The sequence below is a fragment of the Sinocyclocheilus anshuiensis genome, unplaced genomic scaffold, assembly GCF_001515605.1.
Source record: "Sinocyclocheilus anshuiensis isolate Anshui unplaced genomic scaffold, SAMN03320099.WGS_v1.1 scaffold961, whole genome shotgun sequence".
Taxonomy (NCBI): domain Eukaryota; kingdom Metazoa; phylum Chordata; class Actinopteri; order Cypriniformes; family Cyprinidae; genus Sinocyclocheilus; species Sinocyclocheilus anshuiensis.
This window is the reverse complement of record NW_015557049.1, coordinates 604275-631945: the sequence shown is the minus strand read 5'-3', so window position 1 is coordinate 631945 and position 27671 is coordinate 604275. Positions and strand designations below refer to the sequence as shown.

Genomic DNA, 27671 nt, shown 5'->3' with positions numbered 1-27671 from the left:
GCTGGTGATATAACACTATTATAATCCAAGACAAATATCCGTAATAGGTTGGACTGTTTGCTGAAACTTCATCATAAGATCAAATACAGCTCTATTGTGATGGGTTTTTTATGATTATGACTGTGAAGTGAAATTGGCTGGTTAAGAGATACATCATTTGAATGTCACAGTTTAATAAAGATTTATAGTTAGTTACTAATTTGCTAATTATGAGTTGCTAGTAATTTGCTAGTTTTTATGAGTTGTGATTTATCATCCCCATTCATGCATATTATTGAACTTTTATTTTATATCAAGGTCAAATGATTGAAACCAAAAGGTCATTGGCAGCTGCACTGATCTGAGACAAAGAGATACAATCATTCTAGTGGATTATTATATTAAAACACCCTGTAAGACAGAGCTTTATACTTGTATGGACTCCAGCAAATATACACAGTGCGACACTGTAAACATCACAGAGCTGATTAAACCCTTCGCTTACTTACTGATGTTTGTGTTGTGGACTCTTTTCAGTGGAAAGGAGCTAAAGCCCGCTTGAAAAGTCGCTGATTCTCAATAAAACTTTTTTCATGGATACACACACACACACAAATATATAGTCATAATCACTGACAGCCACTCCAGTCAGTTACACCTAATTACATGAATGTTTGTGAAGTATATGAAGAAAGAGAGAGAAGTGGAGGAAGGACATGTATTCTATTTACCCAAATTTTATTCAAACCTGTCAATGTAGTTATGGTGTTTATTGAGAATGTTTTCATCTGAATTAGTTGATTTGGTCCAGCCAATAATTCACTGTACTAGCTTCACAGGAAGTCCAGTGCACTCTAGTGTGCATAAAGAAATACTACACAATAATACATCTGATTTGATTAATGAGGATGAAGAAATAAACAGCTGTTAGACTACAGCTCTCATATAATGTAATGCCTTTGGTTTTTACTGAGAGCTGCACATCGAGACATTTCCCTTTACTCAGAAATACAATTGAGATACAATAAATTGGCAGTGTGACTGAATATGCGCGCTTTAAAAAAAAAAGTCAAATGCAGTTAATTTTTACCTTAACTTTGTATTCTATTATTTAAATGTACAATATACCAGGGACATCCGCATTGATTCAACAGTTAAATCAGCATAGAAAGCGTAAAGGTGAAGTGTGTCACTTCTGAACCATTAGTGGTATAAAATGGAAAAGTTACCAGTTTGAGAAGCCAGTAACCAATGATGTGGGTTTGACCAATGAAAGATGGACATGTGTTTTGACAGTGATCAATATTTTTTTCAATTCTGTTTAGTGCTGCTGTTGGCACAGAAATGATACACTTGACCTTTAATTAACAGATGTTAATTGGAGGCTGGTACAATAGCAAAGGGTGAATACATGGATATGTGCTAGTATGGATTAAGTCTCGCTGAATGCACTCAAAACATACAAGAACAGCTACAAAGAAACAGACACCTACTCAGTGTAGCATCTACAATCCCTCCCAGAACCAAAAGTGACGCTAACAGAGGAGTCTTTACTGGAATAGTGAATTATGATTATAACTGCAAATTTACAAAGGCTCAGATAATCAGACCTGCATAAACATGATTTACAAAGATATGCAACAACAACAAAGAACAACAAAAAAAGGGTGACTCATTTCTAGAAGAGAGACAATTAAAGCGACAGAGACAAAAAATAAAGTGTTGAGAATTTTGGAGATACAGATGAAATGCTTAGACCCTCTGTTTATTACAAACTGACATCATATGATAATATTGCAGCATGGAGCTTTCTTCTGGCTATAGTTTTAGCAAGAAACAACAGAAGAGGAGTAAACAGCTGTGTGATACATCATGTGAGTGTGTGCAGATGTTGTAGATCCCGGTTAGAAGAGTCTGGCTTTCTTCTTCAGTTCATTGCGTTTCCACAGAGGTAACCTACCGAATTCCTGAATTTCCATCCCAAAGATTTCAAAGAACATCTCTGGAGCCAGATGGTGCTAGAAATGCAGGTGAAAAAGAGCAAAAATCACTCCAAAAATATTTAAGCCTAATTTATAAAATAACCATCCATTTGGAAGACAATAGTTCAGATTGGTTTTAATATAGGCAAACTAATAAAACTAAGGCCACAAAGGCAAAAAAAAAAAAAAAAATGCAATTGTTTATATCACAATTTAGACTTCAGTCAGAAAGAATTCTGAGTTTATACCTTGCAATTCTGACACTTTTGCTCAGAATTGCAAGATATAAACTCAGAATTCTTTCTAACTTCTTTTCTCGCAATTCCGAATTCTGACTTCTTGTTATATCTCTTTTTTTTCCTCAGAATTCTTGTACTTTTTTCATTGCTACGTTTTATTACACAATTCTGATTTTTTTTTTGTCCTTGTAATTGAGTTAATATTTCACAATTCAGATTTTTCCACTCAGAATTGCGAATTTATAGAGTTCACATCTTGCAATTCAGTTTTTTTCCCTCTCAAAATTGTGACAAAAAGTCAGAATTGTGATATATAAACTCAGAATTGCAAAAAATAAAATAAAATAAAAAGTCAAATATTGAATTATTTCTTTATTTATCCTGTGGCAGAAACAGACTTCTACATAAAATTCATAAATGAAACAGGAAAGTTTTCTGCTCTTAAAAAAAAAAAAGTTTGCATCTATTTGATTTTATTTAAATAAATAAAAAATCGTATTTTCAAAATGCAATTATTCAAATTGCGTAGAATCATCATAAATATTTTTAAATTCAGTTAAAAGTGAACATAGTTAAAATATGGCAAAATCTTCAGTTTAATTATTGGGTTAACTATTAGGTTAAGTACTATTCCAGAAATCTTACTCCTTTCCTACCGATTTCATTTATGTATGAGTGACAAATATGCATCACATTACGTTTATTAGTCTGTTAATGTAAAAACTGTGTTATCCAAATTTGGTGGAAATTTAACCTGCAATTCAAATACAAAAATTCTAAAATCTTTAAGCCTAAATATTTTTCTGAGTGGGCATTTTGGATATATCATAATGCAAAGTTTTGTTGCACAAATACTGTGAGAAATTACCTCTAGTCTGGTTCTGTCCACATCTCTGGGCAGTTTGGAGCGACTATGGCTGGTCACCATAAGCATTTCATATGGATATACCTTCAAACGAGACATATCAATCAGTACAAAAATGCAAAATCTGCACAAACTCTTTTTAATGTTCGAAATGTAGGGTCTAATAAATCAGGCTGCATAGTTACAACACATCCAAGTAACTCACTGAATGCTGAACAGCCTAATAATTAAAATCATATTAAATATCAGATAATTTTATGCTAGTTTAATATGTTACACTTGCTTTTGGTTCCAGCATATTAGGCATGGACACTCCTCTGTCCATTCTGGTGGCTGTACGGTGGCCATCATGCATGGGCTAGAAACAAATCATTAATAGAAAGAGAAGCTAGTACTTAATGAGAGGTCAACTGTATCTTTCAATCTGATTTCACATCATGTAGGACGAATGAGTATGAACATGTATTTTAAAGAATTTAACATATTATTATAATAAGGATGCAATAAAGATACATGGAAACACACAGAGTGATTCAAAACGGTAATCTACATACCTGAAACTCTGTTAAAAAGAAAGAAAGAAAAAGATTTGTTTTTATATTTATACATTAAAATAGCCACTTTGTGAAATGCTAGCTATCTCAGTTTCTGCACTGCATGATGCTTTATCGTCTATATGAATTTATACTACTTCCACAATATATATGACTGTGATTATTATTGCTCTCATTACATATTAATGTATGTAATTAAAGTTAAACTAAAGATGGATGGAACCAACCTCTCATCCCACCGCACACGTCTCCGTAACTGTTATACTGAGTGAAATCAGTTGACTGAGGCTGGAACAAAATATACATTAGAAACAGACAAAGTGGGCTGAATAATATATCTTTTATCATTATTATATTATATTATATTAAATACTGAGTGACAATAATAAAGGGATCTTACCCGATGCAGTCCATTTCGCCCGTATCCAGGCAGTGAGCCTGTTTTAGAGGCTGAATTTCGATCTGCAATTTTAATAATATTGAACACATTCACTATGAAAAAAAATATTTGTTCAATAATGCACATATATATAGTATATGTGTAAGCATTATTTTTAATATACTTTTCAAATTTATTTAAAATATGCAATATAATATATATTTTAATATGCATTTCATTCCATTAATGCTGATTCTTTAAAGGGATACTCCACCCAAAAATTAAAATGGAAAATTCTATCATTAAATTCAAATTACAATTGTGCATCCTATTTGCTACCTCGATTAAAATTCAGGAATTCAGTTGGAATTGTAAATTCTCAATTATATTCTGAATGGCCCTGTTCCTTAATCTTGAAGAAAGTCAAGATACAGAACAATGAGCGTCTAATATGCAATCTATTGTACTGAGGAGCATTACTGCTTCCATGTTCGTAGCGTTGTGCTGACAGGCTCCGTGCATGACGTTCTCTGATCATCTCTTTCGCCATCTCCTCTTTAAGAATCATTTTCCCCAAACCAGATTGGATCTGGAATCAGAAACAAGAATCATTTTAGACTTTGTGTTGCATTGTTGAGCAGGTTGCATCATTCTTTTAGTTACAGACATCTCCTAACCTTGCTGAGATGTTCCTCCTGAATCTGTCTGCGTTTCTGGAGCTCCTCCTCGTCCTCCTCTCTTGACCTTCTCCTCCCGTCTGTTCCTGAGCACCACCACCACAACAACAAAAACACATTAGTAGACACACACACACACACACACACCGGAAGAGCTAAAGCAAACGACTGAGTAAGGACTAACCAATCTGTGCTATGAGAAATGCTGCATTAAGCGGAGTCTGTTTTTATATGATGAATCAGACTTATCATCTTATTTTTTCTACCTTCTGATATTTACAGAACTACAGTCTACAGAACATAAATGAAATGATCACTTGTGTATTGCAAGAAAAATGATTACACATTAACACATGGACAGAAAGACGACACAAACCTTTGAAGTCAATCTCAGGAGCCGCCCAGCTAACAAATATATGTTCTAAGAACGTTTTGTTAATGTTCTCATTAAGCTATGAAAATATTATTTCTGAATGTTCAAAAAATCTAGTTTTTAAAACGTTTTAAAAACATGTTTTCTTGGTTATGCGAATGTTAAGGGAACATTCCATTTGACAACCATCATGTGAATGTTACTTTCTGAAACAAGTAGTAATGTGAAAAAATGGCTAACCTTTTGAGAACACAAGAAGGGTTTGAACAAATGCTCTATTAGCGTTATTGGAAGAGTGTTTGTTCATAACTTTGAGAGAACCTTGCCAGAATGTTCTGAGAATGTTTTCTGTTTTACGTTTTTTTTTTGGTGTTGAATTGGTTTAAACATTAAATTACTAAAAAATGTTATGTTTAAACCAATGGGTTTAATCCAAATGAAACCCTGCTGCTCGTGACGACACATTGATGTCCTAAGACACGAACCGGATAAGCGCAAGTAAGTACCATTTTGATTAGCCGTCGTACCTACAATGTTTGTGCACTGTGTAAACAATGAGTGACGTATACGCGCGAGAGATCACTTCCGGCGCTTGCTTAAACTACGCCAGAGAGCGTACACACCTCACGCACCGGATGCCTGCGCGTGCTCAAAGACAGTTGGACATAGTGGTGCATTAGAGGTAAAAAATTATATAAATAATGTTCGGTTTCTGGCACAAACCCATCGTTTCGTGTCTTAGGACATCAATGTGTCGTCACGAGCCGCAGGGTTTAATTTGGATTTGTCTGTGCATGTTTTTTTTACTCTCATAGATTTTATTACCATTGCCATGCATTATACGACCGATAGACTGCAACGGTTAAAGTTAAAAATCATCATATGTGTTCTACTGAAGAAACAAAGTCACCTACATCTTGGATGCCCTGGGGTAAGCAGATAAACATCAAATTTTCATTTTTGGGTGAACTATCCCTTTAAATACTAAAATACTATACTGAAATACTATTACTATTTAAGTCTTTCTACTTCAAAAATTCATGTTTAATTCAGTGTGTTACTTGCTGTTTCTTTGTAATTATTTGTGAAATTTACTAGCAATTTCTGAATGAAATTTTTCCTACACCACATTATTTTCAGTGAAGAAGCAGCTTTAGTAATACTAGCATTTTACTGTATCTACACAAATTAATATTATTATATTTTTTTTTTTTGTGAAACACCCCTCAATTGTGTTTCACAGAAGAAGAAAAAATAACAATACAGAGTCTAAAAAACATGAGGGTGAGTAAATGATGGTAATTTTTCGATTTTGGGTGAACTGTCCCTTTAAGGCAGAAGCAAGGAGACTTTGGGAACAGATGTATCATGGGTGACCACAGTACCTAGGGCAGCATGGGAGATCGGGGAGGACCAGCAGTCTGTCTCTATCTTTGCTGGGTAGTCTGGACCAGAGGTGTACGCCGAGGGGAATTTGGCGGATTTGATGATGTCATCAGCAGACTTACTCTGGGCTGCAAAGGCAGCTGAATCTAGATCAATAAACCAGGGGGAGGCTGTGAACCATCAGTGTGGCTAGACCAACATCTAACCAACAGATAGCAGAAAATGCCTGCTACAAGCCATATGTGGCACATGGTCAGGGGTTTAAGGCCAATGATAACCCACACTCACTTTTTACAACATATAAGAAGCAGTATTTAGTATTAGAGGCTATTGGTTGTCTGCTTGCACGCTAAACATGCATAGCTGTATCATAAATCAATCAGCCAAAATAAGCCATGCAGCAATCTGACAAACCATCACTGGCTTCAGAACACATAGCATGAGTGTTAACATGCAGACAGTGGGATCCGACCTGCTGAATCCATCTACGGACGACTATAGCAACTTTAAAGGGGTCTTATCATGAAGAATCCAAATTCTTTTTGAGGTAAAAGAGTTTAATGTGCTATGAAATCATACAGTAACAGTCAGAAGAAAAATGTCCACCATGATAAAAAAAGGCAAATGAAACTAAGCTGAAATAAAAACCCCTCTTTTTCTAAATTTACTGACATCAGACTGATTAATAAAAATGATCACTGCGATATTTACAATATTTTCAATAGTATGGATGAAGACACATTATACCAAAACACCAGATGTAACAATGAATAACTAGTAAAATATGGGAATTTCGGCCAAACATTGTGCTGTTCCTGGCTGTGTTTAGCAGTGCTATTATCATTATTATAATTATTTTGTTATTTTTGAATATTTTGAATTAAACTTTTGCATTTTTTAAGTAAATTAGTTGTATATTTGTTTGTTATTTGTCTAAATATGTTTAATTAATATTTTATTCCAGTTTTAGTCATTTTAATACATCAAGTAAAACTAAATGAAAATGAAAAATTTTGCTTTGGTAACAGCTAAAATAAAATCATTTTTATTTTATTTAAGTTAACGTTTATTTTATTTGGAGTTTTAGTTAACTATAATAACCCTGGTGTGTAGCACCTACAGCACTGCATTTGGCAATAGAAATGAGCAGTTAAAGTTTATTTTTAACAAGATCCCATATCATTTTAGGCTGATCGTAACAAATTTAGCCACACATGCAGATTCAGTGGAGATTATTTAGGGATGGAGTAGAACAATATGAACTCAACAGCAAACCTGCAGCTCGTAAGCAAGAGCAAAAGCATTGTATCTCATTTCACATGCAAAGAAGGCATTTACATACAGGGAACAGCAGGAAAATGAATTAAAACAACAACAAAAAACAAGAACATAAACAGCTAATTCGATTCTAAGGGCCAGAGAGGAAGTGGAAAATTGTCAACTTATAATATCTTGGCATAGATATTATATATTAATATTATAAGTGGAACTTATGGGAAAAAATAAACAATAATAAACAAAATTGTATGACAACGACCCCTTTAAATGTCAACGAATTTAAGATTTAGCCCAAACTAATTTTTTTCATTCTTTTTTAAAATTATATTTCAATACTTGTTGACAAGCAATAATACTAGGCTGTCATTTTTAAATGCAACAATGTAATCTTTAAAAAAAAAAAAAAGCAAATATGATATGATATTAAAGGTCTGGAAATAAGGGGCCAGTAAATACATTAGCTGATACTATGCATATCTAACTTTAGAAAATCTTGCAATTTTTTTGCAAGTTTTGATATTTATGAATATGAATGAAAGTTCATAAAGCACTCATCAGGAGAAGATGCTTTAATGATGATTGATTTATCAGTTGATTAATATTTATAGTGAAATGAGCTCAGTTGAGAAGACTTCAAACAATACTTACATGTTTACATTGAGGTGGTGTTTAATGGCACACAAGCAGATATTAATGAGGTGGAGGGACTCACAGTTTCCAAATAAAAGCAAACAAACAAAACACAGAAATATGGTAAAATGACATACAAACATATTCACAGTCATGACGTGAAATATTCTGAAATTCCTTGACTTTGATTTTCTCTCTGGCTGCTAGTTTTGGTTGTTAACTAGTTTACCAATGTACACTCTAAAAAATGCTGGGTTGTTTCATCCCAATTTTGGGTCAAATATGGACTAACCCACCTCCAGTAAATACATTAGCTGATACTATGCATATCTAACTTTAGAAAATCTTGCAATTTTTTTGCAAGTTTTGATATTTATGAATATGAATGAAAGTTCATAAAGCACTCATCAGGAGAAGATGCTTTAATGATGATTGATTTATCAGTTGATTAATATTTATAGTGAAATGAGCTCAGTTGAGAAGACTTCAAACAATACTTACATGTTTACATTGAGGTGGTGTTTAATGGCACACAAGCAGATATTAATGAGGTGGAGGGACTCACAGTTTCCAAATAAAAGCAAACAAACAAAACACAGAAATATGGTAAAATGACATACAAACATATTCAGTCATGACGTGAAATATTCTGAAATTCCTTGACTTTGATTTTCTCTCTGGCTGCTAGTTTTGGCTGTTAACTAGTTTACCAATGTACACTCTAAAAAATGCTGGGTTGTTTCAACCCAATTTTGGGTCAAATATGGACTAACCCACCTGTTGGGTTAAAAAGTTAATTTAAAAATGTAACCAAAATTTAACCCAACAGTTGCTGAATAAAACTGTGTAAACAGACTTTAACAGTAAACAGAACAGCTAGTTGCTCAACATGTGTGCTTTAATGCTTGCAATGATGAAACTATATAGTCATTTTAAATACAATCCATAAAATGTAGTAAATAAATACAGGCAAGCATTTTAAGAACTCAATCAGATGCAGTCTTCACAATGCAATACTTATAGGAATAGTTCACAGAAAATGAAAATTTGCTGAAAATTCTCTCACCCTCAGGGCATCCGAGATGTACAGTAGATTGGTTTGTTTCTTCATCAGAACAAATTTGGAGAAATGTAGCATTACATCACTTGCTCACCAATGGATCCTCTGCAGTGAATGGGTGCCGTCAGAATGAGAGTCCAAACAGCTGATAAAAACATCACAATAATCTACAAGTAATCCACACCACTCCAGTCCATCAATTAACATCTTGTGAAGTGAAAACTTGCGTGTTTGTAAGAAACAAATCCAACGTTAAGATGTTTTTAACTTTGAAACTGTTGCTTCCGGCTAAAATATGAGTCCTCTATCCATAATATTGCTTTCTCCAGTGAAAAAGTTGCCTTGTCTGAATCAGGAGAGAATTATGCACAGAATAAGCACCGTTTACAAGCCAAAACAGTCCTAAACAAACAGTTCTAAACAAATATGTTGGTTTTGATGTGAGAGGACAACAGGGAATGGACTTTCACTGAAGGAAGTGTTATTATGGATTATGTACTCGTATTTTGGCCAGAAGCGACCACTAAATTAAGCCGTTTACACAGTATTTTCAATAAAAAAAATAAACAAACTATCTATAGGGTTAATCTTTTTTACAGAATTACAGAAAATAAGGTCTTATTTAATTTTTTTATTGTTTGTTTGAGCTTTATATTCAATTCACAAGTGAAGAAACAAACTTATCTACATCTTGGATGGCCTGAGGGTGAGCAAATCTTCAGCAAGTTTTCATTTCTAGGTGAAGTATTCCTTTAAAAACAGTGATTCCCAACCAGGGGTGCCTGGTGTGCCTCAGGGTGTGCTTAAAAATTTAGATTTTGCATTATAAAAAATGTAAGCCTTTATCCTTTAAGTTGCAGCTTCTCATCAAAATTTGTACCAATGTATTTGCTGTTATTTCTGATATTTCATAACTCTATGGCATTTCAGTTTCACCATACACAGAGTGCAAATTACTTTTATTTTGAAAAAAATTATATATTCTAATTTTTTTAATTCAGTTACATAATAAGGTAGACTGGTCTAATTTGAATCTAAAAATGAAGACTTGACTAACTCCTAGTTGGTCTTAACAGTTGGTGCCTGGACCCAGGAGTCTCACTGAAGATAGAGGAAACAACCTGGTTACAAAGTGAATCATAATAATGAGCATTTAAATAACATTAATGATAATGCTTGCTAAACGATATCCAGTATAATATGAATTATGGTGTTAGTGACTTAATACGGAGCTGTGTGGGTACATAAGACGGTTGGGAAACACTGCTTTAGTGTATATTATAAATCATCAGGCATACAGTATGTCAAAATTCTAATCATCTATTTATTGTGAAATGTTTACAGAATTACAGAAAATAAGGTCTTATTTAATTTTTTTATTGTTTGTTTGAGCTTTATATTCAATTCACAATTAAGTGCATTGACCCATGGTATGGTAGTATGGTAGCATGTGTTGTATTGCTAATTTATGATAATTTATTCAAATAAAAACCCCACTGCATTACAATAATTAAACATTAAAACATTATTTTATTACAGTAATGATAATCTAATAATCTAATTAGAATCACCACTGAAAATAATGGGACTTACAAAAAAGTAAAACATATGTACACACAAAACATCTGGTGACATCAGGCATACAGTATGTCAAAATTCTAATCATCTATTTATTGTGAAATTACTGAATTCAAAGATTCTGAATGACTGTACCATGCTGTTTGTAGATAGGTGGCTTTCTGTAGATGTTTGCTCCTTGATCTGAAAGAAAGGAAAAGTCAAATTAGTTCATTTTAGTTCTTAATACAAGAGAATTGGGTTTTTAAACAGAGAAACAAAACAATAACACATACAAAATGCATCGATGAACAATCAAGTCTGAGAAACTGGCAACTGCACCACTTACAGTTTTGATATACTATTACCAAAGAAAGGTCTTTACATTTTCTGAATGAAAATGTTTGTGGTGTTTGCTTGTGCAGACTTTTCATTTCTGCGTGAACTGTTGCTTTAAGACAGAGAGATAACCACACACAGAAAGTGCTATGAATAGTGAACATTTGCTTAGACACAGGGGCATGCTGGGATTGACACAGAGTGGGTCACTGGAAGTCTCCAACAGTACCTGGCATGTGAAAATGTTTAGGAGTCAGAGGGAGAGGAGGGGTGCTGGCCCCTGGGGAACTCCGACCACTGGACGGCTCAGTGCCTCCAATCACAAACACGGTCAAAGGTCAATAGGGAGAATAATTCAAATTAGGGCTGGGCGAAATATATATATATATATATATATATGGCTGAACAGCCATTGCAGCCAATTCAATTCAAAATATTTAATACAAAAAGTAAAATGCAGTAGTTAAAAATAAATAAATAAGGCCTGTTTACACAATGTTTTTAATAAATAAATAAAAGAAAGGTTTTTGATCATTTGATTTGATTCACAGTTGTTCACAAAAGTTCACAATTGCTCATCCCGAAAATGTCATTCTAAAAATGAGATACTAGTTAGAGCACCCAGTCCTAGATTTTAGAGATAGGCTTTCTCTATTCTAAAACTAAATTTGGACACTGGAGGAGAACAGTGCTATATTAGAAAACTGTAAATAATCCATGAAAGGAAAAGAGAAATTGATTTGGTGAAATTTTAATATTAGTCTTTCGAGCACAGCAGACAGGGCTCATAGCTCACCGGGTCTGTGGAAGTGCTGTGGTGAGCGTGACAGGGTGGGGGTGTAATTGTGGCGGCTGTAAATGGGCGACCCGATGGAGCCGTGACTTGTCGACCGGTGGAGGATTCGTTCTCTCATGTCGTAGTAACCCTGAAAAACACAGGAAAGATACACCCGTAAAAAAAAACCACCATTGTTTAATTTGAAAATCTAGATGTGATCCACTTACAATACAAAATCTATAAATAAATTCTTAAATATTTAGAATGAAAATTAACTGCATTTCTCCAATAAAACACAAATAAATATTCAGTAATATTATGTAATCATTTGATTTTTGCCTGCATGCAAAATAAAACTCTAAATATGACTCACCTCAGTAGTCGGTGTGGGTGACCTGGTCTGAAAAATAAATACATATACAAAGAAAACTTTGTGAACACTGTCACTGGGACACCACTGAACTGGGGAAATAGATACACAAACAAACTAACTAACAAACTATTTATTAATTAATTAATTTATGGCGGTGAATCTCAGAAAACCTGTCATGCCTGGGTCAAATTTAAACCCAAAATCAAATTTGAGAAATGATATTTTTCAGAAATGAAAAATCATATCATATTTTCCGTTTTTGCATATTTATTTATTTTCGTTTGTTTGTATGTATGTATGTATTTACGCACTGCTTTATGCATTTTGTCTTTATATTCATGGAAATGACATACTGTACATTATTATCAATACTGAAAGCAGTGCTGCTTAATATTTTTGTGGAAACTGTGATACTTTTTTCAGTATTCTTTGATGAATAGAAAGTTCAAAAGAACAGCATTTATTTGCATTTATAAAAAAAGTACACTGCCTCAAAATAAAGACAGCTTTTTTTAAATAAAGTATTTATCATGGTACTATCATATGTGTTGTATTGCCTTGAATTTATGGTAATTATTTATTTATTAAAAAAAAAACTATCACAATAATGAAGCATAAAAGCATTATTGTATTACAATAGCGATAATCTAATGAGAGTCATCACTGAAAATTAAAGGACAATTAAAAGTAAACAAAAACATCTGGATGCCCTGAAGATAAATTGTGTGGATAAGTGGCCACAAAGGGGCACTCTTGAGCATCTATCTGAATCATAAAATCACAAATGAGACACAATACAATCTTCTGGACTACCTCAAGACTGCTAGTCCACATCCAGTGTGGGATTCAGGACAGTACCAATAACATGCGAATGACTGAGTGGAACAGCCTATCAGTGGACAGGTGAAAGGTCATGTGACTAACTTACTCTGTCTTCTGGCATGGGCGAACACTCTCTCCTGGAGCTCTGCAGCTGTCAACAGAAAGGTGTTGTGTTGGGATAATAAAGTCCAGGTCAGTGAGAAACAACATACTACTGTTCGTGAATAAATATCAATTTTATACAAGCAGAAAAAATTAATTAGCCTGTATTCAATACTATACTGAACTCAAGAGCTCCGTTTCAAACTCAGTTTGCATCCCTGTTCACTACTTAAATATGTGCCTTCTAAGGCAGCATCCTATAATATCCTATAAAAATTTCATCTGATGAATAAAATTTAAGTGCATATATGCTGCTGTAGAATTTGGCTAGAATGTGGTATAATTTGCTACCTACTTCACCTTTTTAATCAGTCTTTACATCAGGAGCATGTGACCTATGATGCTGTCTAGATAGAAAGGACACTAGAGCTTGGAACAGAGCTTCTGTTTGACTTATTTTTACCTCTCCCACACTCTCTCTCTCCTCTGATTCATCCAGTGAGGTGGTGTAAAGTGGTTCATAGTTGATTAGATCTGGACGCTCAATGTCATAAATGGCTTTGACCTTGGGAATGGCTGCTAAATCCTTGTAATCAAGGATCTCATTGTCTACTTTTGCCTATGGGACACAAACACACACAGGAAGACACAAAGATGTCTGAATTTCTACATGACAGCAGTGAAAATATAAAGTTCTATAAAAAGCCTCTCCTAGGCCAGTATAAGGGTCTGAGCATGATCATTTTAATATAAAAATGCAAAAAGCCACTTACGTTACAGCGATTTTACCACAGTTGTTGCTTTAATAAGCTAACATTTATATTTCAATACTGCTGTCAGAATTCACAGTGACAGGAAAGAGAGCCATCTATTAGGATTTCTATCTGTTTAAACAGCCAGAAAACTACAAGATGACTTGGCTAAGCCAATTTGTAACATTGCAATAAAATGTATAATAGTCATAAATATTTGAGTAATCAGGTTTAAAAGCATTTACACTACTGTTCAAGGTTTGGGGTTGCTTTTTTTGTTGAAGGAAGTATCTTATGCTCACCAAGAGTGCTTTTATTTGATCAAAAATACAGTAAAAACAGTAATATTGTGAAATATTATTACAATTTAAAATAACTGTTTTCTATGTGAATATATTTTAAAATGTAAGTTATTCCTGTGATGCAAAGCTGAATTTTCAGCATCATTACCCCAGTCTTTAGTGTTACGTGATCCTTCAGAAATCATTCTAATATGCTGATTTGCTGCTCAAGAAACATTTATTATCTTTATCAATGTTGAAAACAGTTGTGCTGCTTAATATTTTTGTGGAAATATATTTACACTATGATGAACTCATGCACTTACATATATGGTGTGACCCGGTGAGCTATGTATGCTTGAACCAGGTCTGGAACATATAGTCTCGGACGACGAGCGTGTCGGCTGTGGAACAAGCACAGATTTAGAACCCACAACCTATATTCACTATAAGCAATAAATCAAAACATCAGCATTTGCATTTTCATCTAAACAACTATATTCCCCATTGACGTGATTATTCAATGTTGCATTAGCCTTTACCAGAAGAGTTGTTTTTGAGTGTGTTACTTATATTTGCTTTACTGTGCATCAAATGAGCCTAATATAGTTTAACTTTTATATGTTAACACATTTTGTGCCTGCTTGCACATGGCTGTAAAGAGATACATTATGATTTATTAAAATATTCATTGCCTACTGGCCAATCATGCTGCAGAAAGACAATCAGCTGAAAATGCACAACAAATCGACAAAAATATAAAATATAAATCCTTCTAAGCATCAAAATATACATGTTCTAATATATATAACATATTCAAATATAAATGTAAGAAAACTTTGACCTGTAAACAATTATATATATATTGTGAAGGATAGGACTAAATGATGACAGCATCCTTGAAACAAACCTAAAAGTAAAAAAAAAAAAAAATCATTCATTTGCCTTCCACACAATGAATGAGAATCGTCAATGGCAATTTCATGTTTCCGATGGCAGGAAATGCTTGAGGATCGAAATGTAAGTGCATCTGATATTACTCAGCATATTGAAATGCTGAAATGCTGACATGCACCATGCGTGATTACAGCAGCCTAGCTTGACTTAATTTCGCACCATAACAGAGTAACTGGGCTAAACGATCTGTTCTGTAGCACTAGCATCTGTGAAATGGAATAAACCATATGTTAATGATGGTTTATGGCTAAAACTGAGCAGGCGGTGTGAGAGCTGCAGTGTAACTGCAAGTGAGGAGCACTGCAATCTGCCGCCTCCAGGGGGCAGCACATGGTCAAGCGATGCCATGGCACAGCTAACAGCGAGTACAGTACCTGCCTTTCTGTTTTGCTGAGGAGAGCTAGAGATGCAGGCAATAGCTGTGGATTCCGCCCTGTTTTCACTCAAAAAGAAACTACCCTGCGTGCTGTGCACACGTGAGACTGTTACTTAAAACTGTGCTTTATGATGGACAGTATTTATATATTGTGAGTTGTTCAAATCGCGGTAATCTAATACGGTTTTAATGATAATTAAAATATGAAACGGTAATACTAACCGTGGGGAATTTTATCATGAAACCGGTAATCGTTAAATCCCTAGTTCGGACATCACGCAAGATTGTGAACCGCCTAAGCTATAGCGGTGTTCCCGGAATGATTGTTTGAGCGACACGTCTACTAAAAACAGCCAGAAGAAGAAAGTACAGCCTCACAGCTAACAATATCATCTGTTTACATTCAGAAAAGAGTTAGCAGAGAAGAACATACAGACAGCGACAACACAGGACACACATGTAAACACAGGACTCAGAATGACATGGAAAGGACCGTACCCGCTGTCTCTCCTCGCCTCTGAGTGAATGTTTACAGCTTGGATGCCAAACTGTTGATCCTGCACAAATAAGGAAAGAGATGGTAAAAATAACGAAGTCATGTCAGTTGGGTCACTTTTTGACAAAGCATCTAAAGCAGAACTGTAATTTTCAGAGGTGACCTTTATGTGGCACATCTTCAGTCATTCTGCTACAATGTAATTAAAATAACTATATATACAATTTTATTGAAAAAAAACATTTTATTCAGCAAGGATGCATTAAATTGATCAAAAGTGACAGTAAAGAAATATAATTTGTGTAATTCCACAAAAGATTAATATTTCAAATAAATGCACTTCTTTTAAACTTTCTATTCAACAAAGAATCCTGAAAATAAAGTAACACTGTTTTCAACATTGACAATAATAAGAAATGTTTTGTGAGCAGCAAATCAGCATATTAGAATGATTTCTGAAATATCACTGAAGACTGGAGTAATGATGCTGAAAATTCAGCTTTGCATCACAGGAATAAATTATATTTTACAATATATTTTAAATTCTAATAATATTTCACACTATTATAGTTTTAACTGTATTTTTGATTAAATAAACACAGCCTAAGACGACCCCAGATAGTCACGCAGTGTGAAAACAACGGCGATCCGACGAGTGTGAAAATCGTGCAGTGTGAACTCGGCATAAGACACTTCTTTCAAAAACCTTTAAAAAATCAATGCCAAACTTAAATTAACTTAAATGCTAGTGTATTGCTGTCTGCCATACTATAAGACAATGCAATACAATGCAATATAAATAAAAAAAAATACATACAGTACATCATTTCAACTAAAAGTAACTCTTTAGACAAATCCATGTGCTCAGCTAAAATTGATCCAGTGAAACTAGACAACAAAAACATCACTGTAAACCAAATAGAATAAATACTATTTTAACTTATCTGTCAGTATATTATTTGAAATATAATTTTAGTTATTTAATTAGTTAAACAGTCAATTTTTTGGTTATTATGTCCATTCATAGTCCATATTTTAGTTATTTAAGTTAAACATAGTCCAGCAATTAAATAGCTTTTTTCCAAAAGAAAAAAGATAATAATAAAGGGTGAGGCTCACCTTGCAGGTACATCTCCTCTCCTTCAGTAAACATCTGATTGCACCTGCTACAGCGAGCACAGCTGGGGTGGTAGTGCTTGTCCCCTGCCTGTGGAGAAACACACGCTCAAAGTTAAACCGTAAAACAGCCATTACAGATAACTCAAACAGACTGTTATAGAGAAGCTGATGTTTTGCATGTGTATCATGTGAGACGACACATATTTTATTCAAATGACCAGAACCAATGAGCTTATCAAATATAATACAGAAATGTTCTGTGTTTGCAGACTCTCTTTAAAGAGCAGAAATCATCTGAAAACTTTTGTTTTCAAACTGATTTTTCAAAGTTGCAAATAAAACAAAGAGTACTGGAGTACATTTTACAAAAAAAATACTATTTTAGTCTTTCTACTTCAAAATTTCACATTTAATTCAATGCTTAATTAATTTATTAATTTAATGATTAATGCACAACCAATGGTTATTTCATGTTTAATTCACTTGCTGTTTCTGTATTATTTGTTACATTTACTGGCAATTTCCGAGTGAAAACAGTCTTTAACAAAAATGTTTTACAATTTTACATTATTATTAAATATTATTTAATTTATATTCATGAACAAAAATCAGTCTTGAGAGAGACTTACAGGTTCTGTGCAGTATCTTGTGCTCTCAAACTACTCAAAGTAATTCATACAGGGTCCATTTCACTCATGAGCAGCGATGCACAAACACATTCCATTATAACAAACAGGAAAACAGTCACAAGTGTGATGAGAAAGGACAACTGTCTCTCTCACAACTAATCAGATTCAGTTAGCTGGATGAAACTTCCTGTTGCAATACTGTGAAGTCTGCTGTGAGCCCGTTGTGAAACTCTAGACAGTTATCTGTGAGACATCAGATGTGTGTAACATGCTTTTGTGCTAGAGGTCTGTCACAATCAGTGTGTTTTGTTGTCGGACATACATGCTGTCAAGTGATAAATATACTGTTCATGTTGCATGTCATCTAAAAACATTCATTCTCAAATGGTGGGCTAGGACTCCAAAATGGGCCACAGGTCTGTTCTGAAAAATCTTAAAGGGGTCATATGTTGCTAAAAAGAACATTATGTTGTGTATTTGGTGTAATTAAACGTGTTTATGCGGTTTAAGGTTCAAAAAAACACATTGATTGTAAAAAAAAGAAACACATTGATGTATTTCCTCAGCGACCAGCACGGATCAGCTCTAGGCATGACGAAGCAGATATCGTCCTCTTTTGGAAGACCAAACAAAGTAGTTTTGCTTTCACAACGAAACACACAACGCCTTCACGACATGGCGGCGGCGGCAACAACAATACTACAGCGAGAATAAAAGTTATGCCTTCTTTCTTTGCGTGAACATTTGGGCGGTGTTATGCAAATCTTCCCACATCGTGACGTAGACGTGGGGGCGTGTTAGAACGAGTCGTTTTAGGTAGGTGTGGCTGACTCTTAACTTTTATAAAGAATATCTCTTTGGATTTGAGACTTTAGTCTTTGCAACTTTACAGATCTTCTTTATGCACCAAGAGCTTGTAACACTCCAAAGAGAAAGGAAAAATTGAAATCGCATCATATGACCCCTTTAAAAAGGAAAATGAAGGAAATATGACCCAGACTACAATAATACATAAAGATAAATATGGTTTGTTCTGACCATAAAGTGTTTCATTGAGAGGATTACTGTCTGATGACTGCACGAAGCAACTGAATATAATATAAACAAAACAAAAAAACAATTCTAGTACTGTGTTAGGTTGTCACTTGATGGCTTCATTGATGAACGCAATTTTCTTTCCTGTGTTGACATATGTCCTATTCAAACAGGAAGATGGAAATATTCTGACAGGGTGTTGAAGTGTCTAAATGTTAGGCTATCAAATTATTAGCTTAAGATTTAAGGCTACTTTCTGCTTACTGTTAAAGCTACTTACTGTTAATAGATGTACATACTGATTTCAGTGAATTGCATTCATTCACTGAACAGAAACATGTGTGACTGGTTCAATACTGCAAAAAAAAAAAAACATGTAAAAAGAAATCTGATGCAGCGTGATATAAAATTAATGCTGCAATCGACACTTCATTTAATTTTCACATTTCACTTTAATCATGACAGCTGCAATAGATTTAGTTTAATTGTGAAGGGGCATTTTTTGCTCCTTTATCTTCAATCTGAGAGGCAATTTTGTCCATTTCAGTGGCAATGTTCCAGAGAGAGTGGTGTTCCTGCGGATGACGTAGACGTAGCGTAAGCTCTGGTGAGAAGTGACGAATGTGGAGCACAGAGGAGAGAGCAAAACAAAACAAAACACCAGTAAGAAATTAGAAGTTCAAAACAAGGATTTGTAAAGAAAAATGTTTCGATATAAGCCAAGAGGAGACTGGTTTCCTTTGATGTAAACAAAACTTGGCTCTCACAAGACTAGCATATTCTCACTGGAGTTTACGCTACAGCTATGTCCTATGTCATCCACTGGAACGCCACTCTCTCCTGAACGAGCGAATGACGGTTTATAAAGTTTTAAATATGGATATTTTTCTTACACAAACGCATTGCTCCACTTCAGAAGGCCTTTATTAAGGCCAGGACATTTTTAAATATAACTCCGATTGTATTCGTCTGAAAGAAGAAAGCCATATACACCTAGGATGGCTTAAGAGTGAGTAAATCAAGGGGTAATTTTCATTTTTGGGTGTACTATCCCTTTAACAATAACAACACTGCTCAAAGCTACAGACATTAACTAAAAGACACAAAAAAGTATTTCAAGGGATCATTTTGTTACCATTCCAGAACTGTGTGTGTGTGTGTGTGTGTGGGTGTTTCTGTACCTCCAGGACTTTCCCGGTGATGAACTGCTGACAAGCTTCACAATGCACTCCAAACAGGACCTGATAATCATGCTCACAGTAGGGGGCGCCATCTCTGTGCACATACAGAGAACAAACCAATGCATACCATCATCCATCATTTAGGATGGAATGGATGGATTTTGTGTATAAATGCGTCTTACTTGCTGATGTATTCTCCAGTTAATACTTTGGCACAGGCCTTACATTTAAAACAGCCCAAATGCCACTGACACTCTAGAGCCAACAGAGCCTGACCATTCTTAATATCTCTGCCACAGCCCGCGCAACCTGAAACATACACACAAATGAAACTCATTTGACTTACTCGATTGATGCTTTTTCCTATTAAAAAACATCTTTAAATTCTGCGCATGATTTAAAGTTTCTCAAAAAAACTCAGTTTGGGCCATTATTTTTGTGTCAAAACATGCAAACCATTTTTTTATAGACTTAAACTTGATCACTATGTCATGAATCAGTATATTGTGAACACAATTTTGGCATTTATCAAGGGTCTTGATCTATTACATCAGGACACTGATGACTCACAATGGCATTTATCAACAACATTGCTGTATTACAAACATTAGTGATATCGGTGTGGTATTTGTTTCTTCACATTTTACTTTATACCTTGTAGATGAAAGATGATCATTGGCTTTAGTAGTCGAGCTTAAAGGCTTAAAGTGGAAATTAATATTAATGGTTACACTTTATTTCGATAGTCCACTTTAGACATTCTATTAACTATAAGTAACTTTGTAACTACATGTCAACTACATGTCAACTAATTCTCATTAATTTGCAACTACATGTCTACTAACTCTCAGAGTAGACTGTTAGGGTAGGTTTAGGGTTAGTAGAATAAGTTGACAAAGAAAGTGTTAGAAGATATTAAGCAGACAGGCTACTAATACTCTACTAACTGCTAGTTGACATGTAGTTGCAAGGTTACTTACTGTTAATAGAATGTCTAAAGTGGACTATCGAAATAAAGTGTTACCATATTAATTATTTATTATAGTAGGTGGATCCTGGCCAAAAAGCCCCCAAATGCTCAGAAAAGGGAACAAAGAGAGATGAAGTGTTTTAATAATTTACCGTTTCACGTGTATATCCATGCCAGAGCTTTACAGGATCTTATACAATCACTTTCTTTCCCATTAAGTCACTGTGTGGATGTGGCAGTATGTACTCTTACTATAGTTAATGTATGTTGACGTTTTTTTTTTCTTCTTTTTCTTTAATAATGTCTGAGCATGAAGGAAGTTGTGATAAAATAATCTGCTTTATAAAGTTGATGCATATGAATTACATAAATAATTCTTTATGCCTTCTAGGTTCTTCAGGTTTTAAATTGAGTAAGATTTTGTCTTAAGTACTTAAACTTAAAAGTTGTAGATATGTGAGATCTTAAATCGTATGGGAAGGTCAAAAAGAAAAGAAATTAAATCAGGAAGTACACTGTGTATAAAAAAAAAGAAGCCTATTGTATTGTGATAATATTTTCCCGTCCACAATTTTCATTAAAACAATCAGTTCAGATGCTTTACTTTTGTAAAGTATTTCTACTTAAATATATCCAAATGTTGGAGTTAATGAATTCATAAATAATGCAAAAATTCAAGGTAGTATAACAAACTTGACTTTTTTTTCACATTTCACTGATGAAAATGAGATTTGTATTGATTTGGCTGGAAATGTGTTTAATTTATTACTGATTTACTGTCTTTTTGATCAAATAAATGCTGCATTGGTGAGCATAAGTGATTTCTTTCAAAAACAAGGTAATACATAATTAAATATTTTAAATTACACTGAACAAAATTATAAACGCAACACTTTTGTTTTTCCCCCCATTTTTCACGAGCTGAACTCAAAGATCTAAGACTTTTTCTATGTACACAAAAGGCCTATTTCTCTCAAATATTGTTCACAAATCTGTCTAAATCTGTGTTAGTGAGCACTTCTCCTTTGCCGAGATAATCCATCCACCTCACAGGTGTGGCATATCAAGATGCTGATTAGACAGCAGGATTATTGCACAGGTGTGCCATAGGCTGGCAACAATAAAAGGCTACTCTAAAATGTGCAGTTTTATCACACAGCAAAATGCCACCGATGTTGCAAGTTTTGAGGGAGCGTGCAATTGGCATGCTGACTGCAGGAATGTCCACCAGAGCTGTTGACCGTGAATTGAATGTTAATTTCTCTACCATAAGCCATCTCCAAAGGCGTTTCAGAGAATTTGGCAGTACATCCAACCGGCCTCACAACCGCAGACCACGTGTAACCACACCAGCCCAGGACCTCCACATCCAGCATCTTCACCTCCAAGATCGTCTGAGACCAGCCACCCGGACAGCTGCTGCAACAATCGGTTTGCATAATCAAAGAATTTCAAATAATTTTCTGTCAGAAACCATCTCAGGGAAGCTCATCTGCAATATTTGAGAGAATAGGCCTTTTGTGTACATAGAAAAAGTCTTAGATCTTTGAGTTCAGCTCATGAAAAATGGGGGCAAAAACAAAAGTGTTGCGTTTATAATTTTGTTCAGTGTATATATATACATATATATACCCCCCCCCACACACATTTCACTAATGGGAATGAGCTTTTTATTAATTTGATTGGAAATGTGTTTAATTGTCATGAAAATAAAAAAACTAAACTATTAATGGCATTATTTTCTAGATTTTTGGTTGAAATATGACCCTGACATGTTCTTGACCAGTTATGTGCAATTCACTCATATGGAGGTTTAGATGTGCGGTTCCTGCACTCACTGCTTGGTCTGATGGCGTCTTTGGTAGGTCCTGGAGACATGGGCTCTGCGCAGTACTGACACAGACAGTCCTTGCCATTGAACGTCACTCTGTCTCCAGCAGGAAATGGTCTCCTGTAGGTCATAAAATATACGATCCATGCAATGTCAATGACTGTATAATGTCCAGTGTGTGTCTCTTTGCGAGTGTGTGTGTGTCCGTAGGCTCTTACTTGCAGATTGTGCACACAAAGCATGCTGGGTGGTAGGTCTTTCCGAGTGCAGTCACCACCTCCCCCTCCACAAACTCTCCACAGATGTTACAGCGCGTGCCATGGATGCGTTGGTAATCCAGAGTGCACAGATATTCCCCATTCTTCATGAAGAATCCTCCCTGAGCCAGATCGCAGCCACATACTACAGCAAAACACACATTCTAAAGTTGGTTGTGAATTATTATCAAAATCAAAATCATGGTGTGTTATATACACTCACTCTACCTAATAATATTGTTTTAAATATTAGAGAATAATAAAATAATATTATATAAACATAAAATATTTAAAGAATAATTAAATGCTTCATAAAGGCATCTGGGGGGAAAAAAAACTACCATGGTTTCCACAAAAATATTAGGCAGCACGTCTGTTTGTAACATTGATAATAATCAGAAATTTTTCTTGAGCGGCAAATCAGCATATTAGAACGATTTCTGAAGGATCATGTGACACTGAAGACTGGAGTAATGATGCTGAAAATTCAGCTTTGATCACAGGAATAAATTACATTTTAAAATACATTTAAATAGAAAAGTTAGTTTAACTGTAAAAATATTTCACAAAATAAATGTTTTACTGTATTTTTGATCCTCATTCACTACCATTATACTAGACAGGGACATTTTTTAAACAATCATATTTTATGTTCTGCAGAGGAGTAAAAAACAGTTGGTAAGTAAATAATGACAAAAGTTTTTAGGGTGAACCTTGATTTTTGTTATAATGGCTTCTTTGTCATACATTTCTGTTCTTGTAACAGGACAATGCATCATAATTGGCGCACTAGAAATAGCAATTGTAAAAATAAACCTCAGTGGAGGACAATGGACAAACCATGATCTTGAGAATACATAATAGTCAGAAACCTTGAAATGTCTAATCTGAACTAATAGCCTATCTTAAACACATTTAGAGCTCATTGTGTTTCATTTTAAGCTCTTAAGAGCTCCTTCACCCACTTTCTATTTAGAGAATGAGCGAGTGGAAGTATAATAGACATGTACAATGTCTATGTAGTATGTGTGCTGTTATGTAACTGACTCTAGTGCTTCTCATAGCCTTCTACATGATCAGCTCCGATAAAATGAGTTCATGCACTGAGAAACTTCTGCAGGGTCCATATGAGGACATATATATATATATATATATATATATATATATATATATACGGTTTTTTTTACTGTAGAAAGGTATTAAGTGCACCTTTAACACAAAAAAGTGACACAGTTATTTAAAAATATTCATCCCAACATCCTTAAGTTAACCTGCATCTCAAAAAACGTACCACAACCAATATCAACCTAAAGGGAATAAACAACATGACAGCGTCTCCTTTGAAAATGTGAAAATCATCACTGAAACATTTGATCTGATGAATAAATGAAAAAGTAATGGACTTGGTAACAACGTCTTTTGGCACATTTCCTACAAGCAGACTTTCATCTCTGGATGACGCAGACACAAAATAATACATTAAAACTAATATTCAGATATTAAACTTTCATTCATTCTAAGGAGCTGGTAGTTTTAAATTTAAAGTTTAAACTTTAAAATTACATGCATTTAAAAGCGTTTAAGAAATTTTAAAATGATTATCTAAAAATTATCTAAATATAAACACTTAAACATAGATATGCAATTGAAAAACTCCAACAAATAGAATGCATTAATTTAACTTTCTGTGATTTAGTGATTGTATTACTTCACATATGTGTTAATAAGTTAAAAATTATTGAAATTGTACCTCTTATTCTTCAGAAACCTCTTAAAATAATATTTCACCCAAAAACTTTAATTAGCTGAAAATGTACTCACCCACAGTCCTTCCAAGATGTAGATGAGTTTGTTTCTTCACAGTAACAGATTTGGAGAAATGTAGCATTACATCACTTGCTCACCAATGGATCCTCTGCAGTGAATGGGTGCCGTCAGAATAAGAGTCCAAACAGCTGATAAAAACATCACTATAACTGACAAGATTCCAGTCCATTAGTTAACGTCTTGTGAAGTGAAAAGCTGTGTGTTTGTAAGAAACAAATCCATCAAGATGTTTTTAAATTCAATCCAGCCCTCAATGCATGATATTGCTTTCTCCGGTGCAAAATACATCTTGTCTGAATCAGGAGAGTAATATGCACAGATCAAGCACCATTTACAGATGAAAACAGTCCAAAACAGCTCTAAACAAATATGTTGGTGGATGTTGATGTGAGAGGACTTTTTCACTGATGGAAGCATTATTATGGATTGTATTTTGGACAGAAGTTATGGTTTAAAGTTTAAGCGTCTTAATGATGAATTTGTTTCTTATAAACACACAGCTTTTTGCTTCACAAGATGTTAATTTATGAATTCGCGTGGATTACCTGTGAATTATTGTGATGTTTTTATCAGCTGTTTAAACTCTCATTCTGACGGCACCCATTCACTGCAGAGGATCCATTGGTGAGACAGTGATGTAATGCTAAATTTCAACCAAATCTGTTCCCATGAAGAAACAAACTCATCTACATCTTAGATGGCCTGAGGGTAAGTACATTTTCAGCAAATTTTCATTTCTGAGTAAACTATTCCTTTAATATATATTGGCTTAGTGCACATGATTCAATGATACATCACATTATAGAAATAAAGCAGGCTGTGAGCAGGTTGCCTACAAATGAAGAATAGAATGATCTAGTTGGTTTATGCTACTCTGAAGTGATTAGATGATTAGATAAGCTGATTATTATTACACAGACTTACATTAAGGATGGCATAATCCCTAAAGGGTGTTGAACACAAAGTAGATGATTAGTTCTTACACTGATTATCTGCTCAGATTACTACAGGTCATGTTCAAATTCAAATCTAATTTCTGTGTAGTTTGATCAAGAGTTGACAGTAAAAAGATTTTAATATCTCATATTCATTATCACCTTGCATATATATGATTCAAGAACTGTTAAATCCCTAGTCCAAAAATAGGCCTGCTGAGTCACTCTTTTTCTATCTCTCTCTCAGTCAGTGTCATTGTCTCTGTGTCTGTGATGTATTAAGAGGCCACAGTAAGGTCAGAGGTCAGAGAATGACATGAATTCAGTCCTGTGTGAGAAATAAAGGGCTGGGCGAGATATTAAATATTCAAGATATACTTGAGATATTTCTACCCAACTGAAGCTAAAAGTGAAACAAAATAAACAAACAAACAACAACAACTATCAGTCCACTGCAAAAGTAACGTACAAGTAATATGTTACTTTTTAAGTAAAGCAATTATTTAATAATGTGACATACTACTTTTAAAAGTAACTTTTTAAACGTGTTCCCCAAGAAAACCAACACTGGCATGTGCTTCAGTGTGACAGAATGCAAGCATTCAACAAATTAAAATAACATAGAAAGTCATGTTTTCATATTTCAACATGTATCATTTAGCTCAGTGACTGTTAAAAAATAACAACTACTACTTGTTATTATACAAGGTTAATATACTGTATACTTACAAAATAAACGTTTGGACACACTTGATTGAATGATGTTTTTTTTGCAAATTAGTTTTGTAGAAAACTACAATTTTATTTTATTTATTTTTTGAGTTGGAGCAGTGCAGGAACAACTGTCCACCATACATTTGAACTTCTATCACGTTTTGATCACTACATAATTTGCATATTTTGTGTTATTTCATAATTTTGATGACTATTAATCTAAAATGTGAAAAAATAGTAATAATAAATGTCCATACTTTGACAGGCAGTGTATATATGTACAAGGCTACTTCCATTAATTAATCCCTAAAATTTGTCATGTGCAACATACTAGATGTGACTGTGTCAGTCAGATTTGTGCTGCACTCACAGAGCAGCTCTTACATCATAATGCTGCTCTCTCTAATTGAAGTGGGACAGCAGGACAGAGGGAAAGTCTCTGGGTTAATTGGATCGCAGCTCAGACATGACAGGATTTACTTCGTAATGTAGGACTGTATTGTATCCAGGTCTACGTGACTCAAGTGTTGCTGACAAAATAGTCAGCATAATCTCGAGTGTTTTGTTAAAAGCAGATGGATTTGGTGGGCTTACTAAATAAAGACCCTGAAGTGACATGGTAAATCATGACACTATACCAGTAAGTTCAACAGAAAGCACTAAAGCAAGAAAGGCAGTCTGGATGTCACCTAATGACCAAACTTTCACACACACACACACACACACACACACACACACACAGTACTGTATAATAATTATATAATTCATTTAAAAAAAATATTAACCCTCTAATACAATATAATTAAAATGCTTAAATGAATTATAGAAAAATTATAGAATTTCATGTTCACTACTACCATTTACACAATGAACTGATGTTAGTAACCTCACCTGTCCATATAGCGTTAATGCTATATTGACAACAAACACAAGTGAGT

At 34.3% G+C, this 27671-nt stretch overlaps 1 protein-coding gene across 6 annotated transcripts in view; it reads right to left on the bottom strand.

Annotated features, from left to right (window-relative positions):
- Nucleotides 1–557: 557 nt before the first annotated feature.
- ablim1a (actin binding LIM protein 1a) overlaps nt 558–27671 on the bottom strand; it is a 42843-nt gene continuing 15729 nt past the window's right edge. For 3 of the 6 annotated variants that reach the window (XM_016470932.1, XM_016470929.1, XM_016470934.1), the window contains exons 3-24: nt 23219–23402; nt 23008–23120; nt 20382–20508; nt 20200–20293; nt 17355–17442; nt 16238–16296; nt 14733–14810; nt 13837–13992; nt 13378–13422; nt 12450–12476; nt 12095–12224; nt 11528–11611; nt 11116–11163; nt 6434–6580; nt 4676–4761; nt 4479–4587; nt 4020–4081; nt 3847–3907; nt 3620–3627; nt 3349–3423; nt 3069–3149; nt 558–1997 (exon numbers count right to left, since the gene is read on the bottom strand). In XM_016470932.1, the coding sequence (XP_016326418.1) occupies nt 1884–1997; nt 3069–3149; nt 3349–3423; nt 3620–3627; nt 3847–3907; nt 4020–4081; nt 4479–4587; nt 4676–4761; nt 6434–6580; nt 11116–11163; nt 11528–11611; nt 12095–12224; nt 12450–12476; nt 13378–13422; nt 13837–13992; nt 14733–14810; nt 16238–16296; nt 17355–17442; nt 20200–20293; nt 20382–20508; nt 23008–23120; nt 23219–23402 (1976 nt within the window). In that variant the 3' untranslated portion in view covers nt 558–1883. The remainder of the gene's footprint in view (nt 1998–3068; nt 3150–3348; nt 3424–3619; nt 3628–3846; nt 3908–4019; nt 4082–4478; nt 4588–4675; nt 4762–6433; nt 6581–11115; nt 11164–11527; nt 11612–12094; nt 12225–12449; nt 12477–13377; nt 13423–13836; nt 13993–14732; nt 14811–16237; nt 16297–17354; nt 17443–20199; nt 20294–20381; nt 20509–23007; nt 23121–23218; nt 23403–27671) is intronic. The other 3 variants (XM_016470930.1, XM_016470933.1, XM_016470931.1) reach the window with 3 other exon arrangements.